This window comes from Amphiprion ocellaris, chromosome 3 (genome assembly GCF_022539595.1).
Source record: "Amphiprion ocellaris isolate individual 3 ecotype Okinawa chromosome 3, ASM2253959v1, whole genome shotgun sequence".
Classification (NCBI taxonomy): domain Eukaryota; kingdom Metazoa; phylum Chordata; class Actinopteri; family Pomacentridae; genus Amphiprion; species Amphiprion ocellaris.
The window spans coordinates 15,952,474-15,967,529 of NC_072768.1; the positions used below are offsets into that span (position 1 = coordinate 15,952,474).

At 41.3% G+C, this 15,056-nt stretch overlaps 1 protein-coding gene across 1 annotated transcript; it reads right to left on the bottom strand.

Annotated features, from left to right (window-relative positions):
- Nucleotides 1-1,020: 1,020 nt before the first annotated feature.
- On the bottom strand, nt 1,021-13,763 carry LOC111574670 (transmembrane and coiled-coil domain protein 3-like). The gene is made up of 4 exons (XM_023279379.3): nt 13,505-13,763; nt 3,826-4,811; nt 3,460-3,595; nt 1,021-3,073 (listed from the first exon to the last, which is right to left on the bottom strand). The coding sequence occupies exons 1-4, from the start codon at nt 13,568-13,570 to the stop codon at nt 2,768-2,770; spliced, it is 1,494 nt and encodes a 497-aa protein (XP_023135147.1). The 5' UTR covers nt 13,571-13,763; the 3' UTR covers nt 1,021-2,767.
- Nucleotides 13,764-15,056: the final 1,293 nt, after the last annotated feature.

Here is a 15,056-nt window from a genome sequence, read left to right on the forward strand (position 1 = left end):
ACCCGTTTCAGAACGGAAAATCCAATTACCAGATCCGTACACGGACCGTATTTCACATGTATTGAAGCTTTGTGATGCATTCATTATTTACTGTTTTGGCCACTTCATGCTGTCGGAACTGTGCTCTTTCATTAAAGTGAATTTTAACTGAGTTAAATGCATCTCTGATTATTAGTTTCCTGCGTACAAAAATCCACACGGATGGGAGTCACGTCATACATTTCAGACAAGATCAGTCTACAGATTCCTGTTCTCAGCGTGGAACACAGAATGACCCAGATTTAATGATAGCAAAACATATAGAACCATGCTGCAACACAGCCATGCACATACACAGTGGACTTGAAAGATATAGTTTGATGTTCAGCAACAGCAGAGGGCACTATTCTTCCACACTGCTTGAGATATTATTGTTACAGAGTCTCTGCGGTTTTAACATTTGTGTGAAGTGGTCGCATTGATTTTGGCCAAACAGAAATAAATTATTCAGGAAAAAAACATGTATGAATCCCATTGGTCCCATTGGTGTAAGATTCTGCAGTCTTCTTTTTTTGATCTCTGTCAGATCATTGGTGCAGCACCTCTACCCCCTAGTGGTGGTGAAGGAGATCGTATTTTGTGCTGAAAAACACTGCTATTCATATTAATAGTGTAACTTTATAAACTGCATGCTTATTAAATTTTTCTCAGCGTTTACTTTCCTGGTGCAAATGTCCCAGAGGAAAATAAAGAATATTAATTCCAAAAATCAGCAATTTATTCATGAAGAGTACACTCAGTATATTCTGTGAATACAAATAGGTTACTTCCAGGAAATTTGAGTGAGTTTGCAAATTTCCACTTTTCGTTGGTTTACTTTTTTACATCGTTGGCACATAGTGAAGCAATCTCCTACTTTCTGATAGCTGTGAATGCTACTTAAACCTGTCAGGGCTTGAAAATTTATAGAAAAACCAGAATCCCAAGACAAGTGCAACGAATACTAAACACCCAACACAAATTTCAAACAACAGTCAAAAGTTGATTAAAAAGGTTTGTTTAATTTAACAGAGACTGTCAGACAAAGGCACATAATGCATGAAAATACAACTGATTGATCACATAGTGCACCAGAGATGAAAAGAGAATGTAAACCAGATCGTAGTTCTGCATGTAAAACTTCCTCAAATATGCCAAAACAAGAACAAAAATACATGATACAGTCAGTAAAACAGAAAGACGACAACAAACATCATCACAAACATTGTTATTATGGCAGACAAACATTAAAAGTGGTCCGTTGCTTCATGTGAAATCCTCATGATCAATGTTCATAAGACAAACAAGAAATTAGTCGGTCCAAAAAATAAAAAATAAAAAATCAAACAGTCTCGTAGTTTATCATTGAGAACCTGTAAATGTGCACTTCTGTCATGATGGAGTGCTGAAGGCTGTTCGTTGCTCCTTTAAAAAGAAGAGAATTGCATTTTTTCTCAGATAAAGGTCTTGTATCACAGTATAACCCATCGCCTCTCGATCACATTATTAGTAAAAGATCAACATAAAACTGGGCAAAACCCAGAAGATATTTATATACAGAGAACCAAGTGACTGTTTTTTGTCGTGTGTGTGCATGTGTGCCTTTACTGGGGAGCTGGCTTGTGTTGATATTACCACACTACTAATGCAGTTGGATTGATTTTTGGCCCTTGAGAGAGGAGACAGCTGGTCTTATCGGAGCGCAGCAGTAGCTTCGGTGGTTATGGATCTCTCATGCCAACATTAATGATACTTCCTCAGCTCGGCCCTCCAGCACCGACACACTGTCACTCCTCTCAAATATTGATGTAAAACACTCACTCCTAAAAGAATCATGTAAAAACAGCGCTACTAGAAATCAAATATATTGCACTTTAAACGACAAGAAGAGTTAACAGAGCAACTTAAGAGATGACTGACCACACAGGGCAGACGAGCCAATAAGGAATAAAAGTAAAAGACATTAAAAAATAGGATGCCCAGTACCTCTGCTTTAGTTTGTGGACTCTCCTTCAAGAGGAATATTTCGACAAATGGGAAAATATGCCTAGTTATTCCATAACAACAGCAGCCTGTTAGCTTAGCATAAAAAAAACAAATGGAAACAGAGGGGAGCTGTTAGCAAGGCTCCCTTCAAAAGTAACGAAATCTGCCTACCTACATTCGCATTTTATGTTAAGCTAACCTGGTAGCAGCTTCATATTTACCACAAAACAGCAAATAATCACATTTCCCCAAACACCCAAATATTCCTTTAAGGGTGACATTAGTATTTCATATATACGGTCAAGACAAGCTAAGATTGAGGTCTTGTTTCTGTGTGCATTTAGAGGTTCTATAGTTTGGGAAATGAGAAAGAATGATTTTTCTTCTAGTTTTCATGTCATCTATGAACTGTTTTCCTGAAACACTGAACCCCAGGTGGCTGCAAATGAACTTTTCTTCAACCCTTCTTAATCCTTGAATTGACCATTTCATAGCAAGACCTGGGGAAGTAGCAAGATTTACTGTTGTATAAATATTATTTAAAAGGTTATGTGAAATTATTAGTTACACACATTCAAGTTCCAGACAAGAAAAAAAATCATCAAAATTTCATTTCAGTCTGACCTTTAAAAAAACAGTGACCTCTGTAAATGCGTGGCGATCGTGTCTTCTGACGATTGTACAACCAATCCTCTTAGACAGTCCTATCGTGACAACTGACAGCATCCGTGTTAATGGTATTTTCAGTGTGTTCTCTTCACTATTAGGCAGGCACCAGCAGCCGGTCGATGGCGTACTGTAAGCGGTCCCAGTTCTTCCAGAATATGGTCAAAAAACAAAGCCCCAGGAAGGTGGCTACCACGTGATGCCGGCTCCTCATGAGTGGGGCGGCAAACTTGGCCGCAGTGGACACGCACACCAGGATGACGGTGATGATGGCCAGCATGATGTTGATGCTCTTTCCCAACAAGACTCGGGCATCACGGCTCTCGAGCTGCACCGTCTGCTGCTGCTGCTGTTGCTGGAGCTCCAGCTTGGACACACGAGTCTGACACGACTCGAGGGCTTCCTGAGAAAGACGAGGAGAGATTTTATGGGTCAGACTGTTTCTCGAGTTGCTGAAGGCCATTTTGCTGACCTTCTGATACTCAATTATGCAGATTTCCCTAAAAGATTAATTATGTATCAAGAGAGCCTCATGAGGACACAGAGGATTTGTGGTTAAAAAAGTCAAATAAAGAAACACATTTGAAGGGAACAATAACTATTATATGCAGGCAGCCAATGACAATGGCCAATAAATGGGTGGCAGACAATGTACAGAGATTTTCCTCAGTGACATATCTACCAGAATGGTCTATTTTTAAGCTCCAACCTAAATGACAAACAGGTCAGGTACATGTTCAGAAGCTTAAATCTAACACAACACCACATAACAGATTTACTATAATATACCTGTATGTCCCGGGCCCTTTCGTGAGCCTGGTAGGCCACCCTCTCCTCGATGCTGGCCAGTTCCTGCTTCAGATTTACCATCTCATGCTGGTGAAGTTCTGTCAGGTCGTTCAGCTGGTCCTCCAAACGCTCGCACCTGCCAGTCAATAACAGAGGATCCAGAAATATTTGTTAAATATTTATATTTACTCTCAGATTTGAATGCACTATTTATGAAGTGCTTCTGCATGCGCTACGGTGATGAATTACATGTATCATTGAGATGAATGTTTAATATGTCTGTTCTGACCCTGATAATAGACTAAATGTTAAACATTGGTGATGTATTATGTAAGGACAGTGACAAATGAACTAATACAAACATACCTGTATCTCTCCTCCTGCAGTGTCTGGCTGATAATGCCGTATTCTCTCTTGAACTGTGCCTTCAACTCTTCTATATCCTCCTCCAGCTGACTCTGGGCCTCTTTGATCTCACTCACGTCCTCCAGGCTAAGGGCCAGTCTGCTCTGGCTGTCTCTCCCAGCCTGCTGCTCCTGGCCAGGGCTCGGACCCTGGACCTGCCCCGCCGACGCTCCTCCTCCCGCTGGGTTCCCGTTACTGTCTGCAGAAATAGAAGCGCTACCTGAGGAGCACTCATCGTCACTGGGATACTTGGGCTTGCCCACCATGGAGGTGCTGCTACTCAGCCCCTTCCCAGTGCTGTCACTGGGCAACGGTGGGGAAGTGTCCAGAGTGGTCTTGAGGTGGGCGATGTTATCAGCGCTGCCAAACTTGTTCCTGATGAGGTTGGCGAACTCTCTGGGTTTGCTGAAGAAGAAAGGAGGAGAGAGAGAAACGCCTGGTCCGATGGTTTTGATCTTGTCCATGGTCGGGTGCCGGCCACTGCCAGTCATGTCCCTCAGCAGCTCTCTGGGTGACTCCCTGGGAATGGTGCTGTGCTTGACAGCGGACGGGTGAGGAGACAGGTTGTGATGGATTTCACTGTCTTTGATCTTTCGATGGTACTGCTCCAGCTTCTTTTGCATCTGGGCGATGTTTTGAGCCGATTTCTGGTTCTTCTTCTCGAACACCTGCTTGATGCGCCCCACTTGCTGCTTGTCCGCACTGTTCACCAGCTTCAGATACTCAGCTACGTTCTCATCCCGTGCTGTTTGCTCGATCTTCAGCTGCTCTGTGACTTTCAGTATCTTCTGCTGGAGGTTGTCCAAGCAAGAGCGACTACGCTGGACCTCGACGCCGAGAGCAGAACCGGGACCTCCATCGCTCAGGTCCAGATCCAGGTTGTTTTCTGAAGAGCCCCGACGCATTGACACAGGGATGTTCAGAAAACTGCCCTCAGTGCTCCGGTCCTACAAGGAGGAGAAGATTAGATATTGTGTTAAAAATGGTGCATTTAAAGAAAGAATCTTTTGCTGCATAAAAAAAAGTCTAATCAGTCATCCAGGAAAGTAAATATATCACTTACAATTCCAATTTCATGTATTCAAAAGTTGAGTCCAACTGGTAATGTTATTTTTAAAAATCTGGTCTGTTTTCTAGTTTTGGCTTCCATTCATTAGTCTTATTAACTCATAAAATGTACACTTAACATGTTTCTATGTGTTTGTGTCTTCAATGAAACTTCCTCAGCATCTGCTTTATAAGCAATTCTAAAAAACCCACTGGTACTTAGAATAGCTAAGGGAACAGTTTCAAATGCTTGATTTTACTTTGATAATTTAATGTACTTGTGTGCCAATTTCTGCATATATAATATTTTCACATAGTGAGTTCTAGCTTGTGTTCTAGTCTGCTATTAACACCACGACACCATCTGGGTGTGTCTGTAATGCTCTTATTTGGCATCTGCTTCGATTTAAGAGACAAAATTTAATCCTGTTTGTTTATACTACAGAACACAGACAACACAGATGACACATTTTAAATAACAACTATTAATGTGTGTGATAGAAGTGGAGCATGAAAATCTAATGTAGGTCATTGATAATGTCACACTAGGTCATAGGGCTCAGAAAATCCCTTCTCCAGACATTGTCCTCCATTTTTACAGTTAATTACCATTTTCGTCATTGGGGCTCAACGATTATATTCAGTGTTTGACTGCTGTGTCAACAGAAAAAGAATTCTCTGCTGTAGATTTGAGGAAGTTAAGCAGAATACATGTGGGATGAGTAAGCAAGTTCAAGGGTGGCAGGAAACCCAATGACACTCCATAAAGAGGAAACTGAGGAAAAGAAGTGAAGCAAGAATTTTAATTAGGTTTCTGAGCAGCATTTTCAGAGCGCAAGTGTCACTTCCAGTGTAATGAAACTGCATTGTTATAGTGGCCAAACAAACCACTGAATCTTGCAAATTGATCACAGTACAACGGCGGTGTAATGATAGGAGGTGTAAGCTGATAAAGCCTAATACAAAGTGTTGTACAACAAGCACTACGGGCGGTACAAAGCTGCACTAATCCTCAACAAATGTAACACAGCTAGTTTCAAGCAAACAAACAGATCACAGCAAACTCAGGCAGACTTAGGCCTCAATCCTGCTTAGCATTGCAACATGGCCACGTAATGGTTACATACTGAAAGCTAAGTACCTTCAAATTTGACAAATGCATCTAGAGTTCAGCACATACTGACGCTCCTCAACACATGACTGTCATGTGGAACTCAAGATAAGGTTTATGCTTAATAGGATGGTTTATGGCTAGATGTATACTAGTGCAAACCCTAGCAGCATATAGCAGAAGCTCAGACTAAAACAAAAACACATTCAGCTTCCACTCCTAATTCACTTAGGCTTAAGTTATCAAATTACACATGTAAATTCCATTTACTTGCTGTTGGCACTATAACCTCACACTTAGTCAACCAGTCAAACTTGTTTGTGAGGCCGATAACTGGAGCGAGGAACTTGATGTACTATCTCTGACATCACCCTTTATTACTAGAGCACATCACCATAATACGTACACAGAAGCTGCTTCATATTTGTTTTTAGCCATGCTAGCAGCATGACTAAAAGTCTAAGGACAGCAGTGTTGACCTGCGAGTCCCCTACTTTGCTACAAATTAAAAATCTCAATAGCCACTAGTTGGATTGTCACATAATTCATGATCGGACAGTACGTCAAGTGATGTGTAATACAAATGATGCAATAAAAGACTAATTCAAAACCAATAGCAGCTTATAAAACCATCCAAATAGCTAATTGCCTAGTTTATCATGATTTGGCAAACAGCTCTGTGTGGTGATAATCATAATCACATCTGTTTGATGTGCAGGAAAGTACAGTGTCATTTACCTGATCAATCCCGTCTCCATGTCAGGGATAACTTGTCTTTATAAGTAACTAATAAAGTCATTGTTGTTGTTCCATGTGTATGGATGTAAGTCTGTTGCTTTGGAGATCCTGATATGGATCTTGCTGCAGTTTGATGATGCAGGAACTCAACAAACGCAGAAAAACGACTCCTACAACCAACTGGACTCAGCAAACTAAACTTCAGTTTCTGTTAACATTGTGCCTAAACCTGGATTACAAATGAATTACCTGTAAATCTCATTAACCTGACCCGTTAATCTCTGGTCTACAATTTTACATCCTTCACAAAGTATAATCTCCATAAAATAAAAGTACTGTGATGACGATAAAGTGAACAAGAAAGGTGTTCAGGGATTTTAGCATGCAAACGGTGCCTTAGCACATTTTTCAATGTTTATGGATCAATATTCATCCTGAAATGGGGAAAAAAGCCTTCCTAAATTCCTTCACAACTTAAAGTACCATTGCTTATGCGAGCTAATGTGACACAATGTAGACCAGACTTGTGCTGTGCTGAATGTGATACAGAAATCCAACTTAGTAAAATTGCCAACACAATTTTTATGGAAAGTCAACAGAGTGCTCATTCAGGCATGGATGCTGTCAGATTAACAAAAAGAAGTGCATTTCTAATAGGGACTAAGATCATAATGGCGACTTCCTGAATCTTCCGGTAATGCCATCATCAGGTCAAAAATGCCATTTCTCAACACTTGCAAAATAACTGCAGAACTAGTGAAGCGTTTGAAGCAGTAGTTCACAAGCATATTTTCCCCATCCACTTCAGAAGCTGCAACAAAATTAATGCCACCCAGTCAAACAATAATAATAAATTCAATTTGAGCAGTCATTTACAACACAATGGAAACTTCCAATAATAAATTCTATGCAATCAAATGAACAAATTCAATTAAACAATAAATTAAATCAAGAACCAAACAAGACAAATTGTTTTACAAGTGTTATTTATCCAGATAAACATAGGATTCAAGATAGCCTAGCTGGTTTCAGAGCATTTTGGTTGTTTATGTCACCACATTAATCATAGTGACTTTAGGTTCATTGAACATTTTCCACTCAGACGCCTTCCTGCGCTGGCTCTACTCATTATTGAACTACTGCTAATTAATAAATGTTAACTTGCTAACATGCTAAACTAAGAAGGTAAATATGGTAAACATTACACCTGCTGAACATCAGCTCCTACTAGGTCAATGTGAGCCTGTTGCCATGGCAGCAGTAGTATTTAGCTTTAAGCACTGCTGTGCCTTAGCGCAGCCTCAACAAGCCACTAGCAGGTCTGTAAACTGTAATCCTGTTTGTATATGTATATGTAAACATATGGTTCGAATTGTCTCTGTGTGCCTATAATTATACTGTACATACATAATATATACTTATTCATGTATATTGTGTAACTAGAGAATGACGTGCTTATTTCTACAAGCATGCCTGGGGTAGTTCAGCCTCTGTCCTCATCCCACTCTCTCACTCTCTCTGGCATCTGTCCTTCTTGAACACAGAACTCTTTCTCTGCAGAGAAAAAAGCACACTTTGTCATGTCCTACCTCTGCTCTGTCTCAGGACTGAGCTGCTGCATATGGATTCACTGGCCTGACGTATAGCCTGAGGAACCCAGCGTCCAATCACAACCCTGCTCCTTGCACAGAGCACGCTATAGCTTTTGTCCAAACAATTAGGTTCACACATAAGCTGTCCTTTTGTCGAACCTGTTTGCCATGTAAAAGAAATAGAAGCCTAACATGCTGCTTCTTCATGAGGAAGTGTGAGGCAGGCTGGTGTGTAGGTTGCTCAGATTACCAGGCCTTTTTAGTTTTCAAATGACAAACACAAAGAACTGCCTGTTCAAGCAGACAGCTCAGAGTGCATGCTATTTCTGCAGTACTGGAACTAAACTAGCTCCTCGGGCGCTTTCCTACCACTGGCGTTTACTTTGAAACGTTCAATATTCTCCTCTGTAGCATTATGGGCCAAACGCAGAATACAGGGGTCTAAGTTTATTGCTTCAAGGTGCTGTGATAACACAGATATGGGATGAGTGTAAAATAGATCACATGGACACCTGGCAAGCTCTGATGAATCACAGTTAAGCCCTGCAGTTAAAAACAGACTCTGACAGAAGTAAAAGATGTTTGGAAAGAGTATCAATACAACTTCCATATTTAGACTCCACCTCAAACTGAAATTGTGTTACACAGCTGGAGCGAGGGCGTACACTTTGGGTTATGAAAACAAGATGGTTTTTGGCAGGATGGGGCCTGATTCCTGACAGTAGCTCAAATAATGCAATCCAGATGTTTTACATACAATGGAATGCAACATCTGACGCGACATCTGACAGTTTCCTGATAAGTTGCACTTCCACAACCGCTGCCACTGTTCAAGATTTCTACCCACTCTGACTAACCGCAGGAGCAATCTGAGGGTCTTTCTGGATGGCTGGCTATGTTAAAATGAAGTAGCCTCATGCTGATGAAAATGTCCTTCCAAATCTGCTGAGGAGCTGCCCTACTTTTCACTCCAGTTCTCCCCAACACTTATGCAGCCGCTCTCCAGGGTTATTGAGGTAGCAGGAGCGAAAGATGGCAAGGATTGAACGTCTTTGGCGATGGCCGGTGATGATGAGGGGGGTAGAGAAAGCCCTGTGACTAGGGGAAAGGCTGCCGCAGCACAGCAGCAAGGTCTGACAGGAAATGTCCTTAACTGAAAGGTCACCGACTGAAACCAGGTTAGAATTTGATGAGATGGCGGGATAATCTAGAGCTCCTGGTGTCCCCGAGCAACAGGGTGAACTCCTACATGTGTTTTCATTGGCTGGTACTCTTTAGGAATGTGTGAGACCCATTTATCTGATCATATCCTTAAAATATGAGTACAAACGAGAGATTTTTTTTGGGTGCTTTCTCACATTAAAGTACTCAAGATGTTCTCTTTGAAATTAACATGCCAGGCGTACGCCCACTGCTGCTTGAGTCACTCGCTGATATTACTGTGTCAGTGGAGCAGAAGAAGAGAGACCAACCAAGTGGGAGTAAAGAGAGCAAATGAAGCAGATATGAGAGATAAGAGGACATGAATAGAAGATGCTCCCAAAACACATCATCCCAATCTCTACCAAAAGGATGTGCAGGAGTCCTCGGTCCCCTCAGGGTGCTTCTCCCACACCTCAGCCCCGCATGAGCCCTCTGTCCCCCACGCTGCCCTACATAGCACACAGCGTCTGTCCAACACCATGACCCATTTAATATGCCCTGACCTCACTAGACAGCACAACATAAAGGTCCATCTGCATTAGCCTCAATCTGAACCCCCACAAAGCAGCTCTGTGTCTGCTTACGCTTTGAGAAATCTCCCCAAATCTTTGCCACATTTTGGGAGCAGAGTCGGGGGGGGGAGGCGATAGGAACTGCAGATGCTGCTTATCTTGCACTGCAGTGTGTTCGCTGCTGGATCAATGATCTAGTTAGCCATTCAATTTTTCATGCAAAAGCAGACCTTATCTGCCCACTGCAGCACTGTAAGAAACAGGCAGAGTAGCAATTCAGCATTAAAATCCTGAAGTAGATAGGGGTGAAAGTTCACAAATTATTTAGAAGTGGGCGGGTATGCCGTGGGTGTTTCTTAAATACCGAGCAGTATTAGTAGAATAAATATTGGTTCAGATTAGTAGAACATACAGAAACCGAATCTCTTCTCCTCGCCTAAACTGCTGTCTCTCTCTCTTTGGGTGAGTTGGAGGGGGGGCATTATTAAAACCGCAGACATTTTCTTATGCAAACAGGAACACACTGTCCCCATCACGAGGAAGCAATGCATGTGAGTGCTCACAATCGCAGCTGTAATCGAGTGAAATCATCAGCTCACAGCGTCATACAGGCACACGGACACATGCAAATACAAGCACAGGTGTTTGCAGTGATCTGAAGGAACTGGACCCAAGCGATAAGGTCTCGGTGTGTGTGGTGCATAAAGTGGCACTTCTTTAGTCTTGCTCTGTCACTGCCTCTGTCACTAAAACACACACCAACACACACACAAGGCAACAGAGCTGGCACACTCATGGAGATGGAACAAAACCGTCCCTTCAGCAGAGAACAGAACCACAGAGGGGAAGAAGCCTGCGGTGCTTATTGGTATTCCCTCCAGCTGATCCTCATGGATACAGACAGTCTCCCACTCAGGGCTCACACAGGGAAACGGGAAGAAAACCAGAGACAGGGAGAGTGAGAGCGACAAGGAGCACATCTTTCATTTTAGTCAGAAAGCTGAGCCAACATCCCCTCCTCCCCTCTCCTCCTCTCATCTGCATCCCACAGCTGCCTATGTGGTCAAACTTTGATTGCTTTCTTTAGAGGCCAAACACTATGCCTCATTGGAATAAAGAAAAAAAAGGGGGGGGGGGGGACTAGCAACAGAGTTTGAAGTCTTAAGTTTCCTGAATGAATAATCCCCAGGAGGTCAGGGGAATGAGTTGCTTAAGACGTATTCACTATTATCTCATGGTCCAGGACTAAATCAATAGCCCATTAACACGACCAGTGTCTGCCTGCCCCCGTGGACTGGGAGAGTATTGAATAGGATTCAGTCAAGGCAAATATGCAGCTATATTGGATGTACTGATTCAAAGCCAGAGTGTGAATAGAGACGGTGATATAGCAGAGCGGCTGAGTACTCAAGCAGCTCATGAGCCATTAGAAACATAATAGCTCCATCTCAAAAAAACACAGTTGCCATTGAATGAGTCATAGAGCATAGTGGATTAAAAATGACACTGATGTGATGATTAATCTCTGCCTTTTGTCTGGTGACACTGACTTTACCAGTGGAGAGACAGGTGAAATGCCATGCTAATCTGTACAGAGCCACCAGTCACTAAGAGTTAAAGGTAGTTTCTGGAAATCCGCCGTGGAAACTGAAGTGTTGCATCATGTTTGACCTCAAACCTACTATATCTGCTGCACAAAGGCTTTTTGAGGAACAAAACTGGAATGCCATTTGTGTCCAACAGAACTAGGGAAAGCATAACTACGCAGTCCAGTGGTAATAAACCAGGCAAATGTGTTGTTCCATTGTACTGTGTTGGTGATTATACCGCAAGGGACCAACTGGTTACGTGAGAAGCTGGGTCAAATAATTTGTATAAGACTCTTTAAAGGTCCACTTGAGGGGACACGTTACGCATTTGTTCATTTATATTCTGCCCCAATAAAGCCTGATATGGCAAAGCTGTCCTCATGATTAAGAGGCAGGCCTTCGGGGTTATACATAGCAGGAGAAACTACCTGTTGGATGATACTTGACTGATTTTCTGGTTTCACAAGTATCACGCATTCTTCTCCTCCATGTCACTGAGGGCACCTGATTTGAAACACTTACTTGTTGATCCACCTCACATCAGGGGATTTTTTTTAATGTGATAATCACCTGATGCATCAGTGGTTCCACCAAGAACCTGTTTGTGTTAGCTGAGGGGTTTTTTTTGGGTGCAGTTTCTTTTTTCAGAATTGAAGTGTGTAAACAGAATGTGAGTCATGTTGCATGAATTGTGAACCTCTTGAGGTAAATTTGTAATTCTGGGGCTGTAGGAATAAAACTGAGTGCCTTCACTGATTGCATTTCTGTGCAAAAACATGAAATGAGATCAAGTCTGACAACAACCCGGACATTTCTCTATGTGATGTTGAATGAGAAGGTAAACAAAAAAATGTTGAACTTCCTCTCTTAATCAATACTAAACATGATACGATTGCCTCCTAGTCATAAACAGTAAGGAGGGGATTGATAAGAGTGTAAATGGTGCTCTTGAGAACTAGGTCAGCCATTGAGTCATTGAATTACCACAAATACAGAAACACCTGTAAGATAAAGTGCGGAATAGCAGCTTTGTGACAAATTCAGGCTTACGGTGCAATCTGAGGCTGCGTGTGCTGTGTTGGACTGTATTTAGTAACATTAGAAACAGATGAAAGCTAATGTAGCATCACCACAAAACCTGCAGCCTCAGAAAACAGGATAAAGGCAGTCAACACATCTAATAAAGATCAGCAGCTTCAGTATCATATATTTAATATAGAATTACGGTAGGGGACTAAAATGTATAAATGTATGGGGATATTTTTACTTTTCAGTTTTGCATGATAATTTCAGTTAGAGCTGAAACATGTAGTTGGGAATATTTTGTAATACCTACAGGTTATTACAAAACACACACATGCATATTGGATATTGCACTTGGATATTTTGATTTTGTTTAATATTTCTATGAATTGTTCCGCCCTGTTGTGGACTGTTATCTAGGAACTTGTGGTGGGCGTGTGTCACTATCATCGTACAGCTCATAGGTCAAAATTACAATAAAACAATCAAATAATAATGGGAACTCATTTCAGTAAACATGTGGACAAACCCTTTATGTTCCCACCACAATTTCGCCTTGAGTGCTCAGAGTTTACAGTCACAGATACACACAGGACCCTTGCAGCACTTCCACATCCTCGTGAAAACGTGCCCTACTTGTCTTATATCTGTACAAACCCGGGTTTACTTTGCAGCTCTTTGTTGAGAAACATGCAGCTTTACGCAGCGCAGCTGTTGGTCACGCATGACGCACAGCTGAAGAGACAACAATGCAGCGCTGGTACAGTGGAGGACCCGCCGTTGGTGACACAACAATGCTGCAAAACCGCCTCACATGATACTCACCATCCGGCTGCTGAGGTATTTCTCTACTTCAGACAAACTTCTCACGGACACGTTTGCGCTGGGCATAATAATCTCCGGTTCGTGGCCACTCAGGAGCTGCTGCTGCTGCGTCTTCACTCCGCCACCAGGACTAGTTTCCAACTCACGCCTGAACTCGGATCCATGTTTCGCACCGTTTTCTCTCTTTCTCCCTCAAACACTCTCTCACACACAAACACTCCGGCAAACACACACTCTGCTGGCTGCTCCCCTCAACATACAAAAACTAAGTGTGAACCCAAACTCCGCCTATTTGTCAGTGCAGAGGGAGGAGGGTTTAACTCTTTCGACACATGTTCCTGTCAGAGGAAGATAAAACTGCTACACCGCGAGTTTGATCAAAACACACATCTGAAACATGACCGCAGTGGTTCTGGTAACAGCAGACGCTCAGTAGGTTTTTAATCAAATAATAAATGACTTCAAAAGAGAGTCTGAAATGGATATATACAATAAAGTATGCTTGGATCTTCCCATAAATGTTCTCAAAGCATTATGCCAAAGTCGATACTGCGTAAAATTCAAGATTTTCTTACTTTTAAATTTTTTTTTACACCTTTCAACTGTAGTGATGGAAGTAAAATTAGCAGTATTTACAAGGTCCAACTGCTACAAATCCCTATAATTTTTTAAAATTGTTTCAGTAAATTGCTCTAATTTCACTAATTGCATTTGAAGCGTGGAAGTAAACATGCTATTGGGTTTTAATTACTGATGCATTAATGTGTGGGCAGCATTTCAATGTAGCAGGGCCAGTAATTAATTTACCCCTGGGTAGCTTAATCTACAATAATGGATGTTGTTGTAATTGTTCATCTTGTTTTCTGCATTTTTAATCTAATGAGTTGTCAAGTTAAGTCATCCATATTATACAGAATATTTAAAACAGCACATGTTCAGTTAAAGGGCTGTCTAGTAGAAAAATAAAATAACAAATTTAAATACTAGGTATATATTAGTAAGACGCTGCAGTATTATTTATAATGTCAATTTATCTCGGTAATTCAAATATTACGGTTAAACCCTACAATATTATATAAAATGCATTTATAGCAAAGGTATAATTTTAAGATTAAGATGATACAATATTATATATAATACAAATTGACCTAATTTAAATGTTAAGGTTAAGGGCCTACAATATTATACACTCCTAACTTACACATGAAAAAGTCCAAAGAAAATCCAAAGATGTGCAGCCTCACTGGGGACAGACTACAACTATCTGTCACTGTAGCTGTAATAAAATTGCAATACTTCCCATTGAAATGCAATGGACTAGAAATATACACTGAGTATCACAAAATTATACTTGAGTAGAGTTCTTGAGTAAAGTACTTCCCATCACAGTCAGATATATGCATGGAAGGGGAAATACTGGGGGGTCGACCGATTATCACATCTGATGTGCATTTTTCAATATTGGTATCATTGTTGTTGTTTTTTTAAAAAAAAAAACAAAAAACAGTTATACACCGAAGGATAAACGGTGAACAACTTGCTTTCATCAAAT

Coding starts and splice junctions, on each gene's coding strand:
- LOC111574670 (XM_023279379.3), bottom strand. CDS start 13,570: ATGCCCAGCGCAAACGTGTCCGTGAGAAGTTTGTCTGAAGTAGAGAAA. Junction 4,812..13,504: donor AATACCTCAGCAGCCGGATG/GTGAGTATCATG, acceptor TCCTCCTTGTAG/GACCGGAGCACTGAGGGCAG. Junction 3,596..3,825: donor CTGCAGGAGGAGAGATACAG/GTATGTTTGTAT, acceptor ATTGACTGGCAG/GTGCGAGCGTTTGGAGGACC.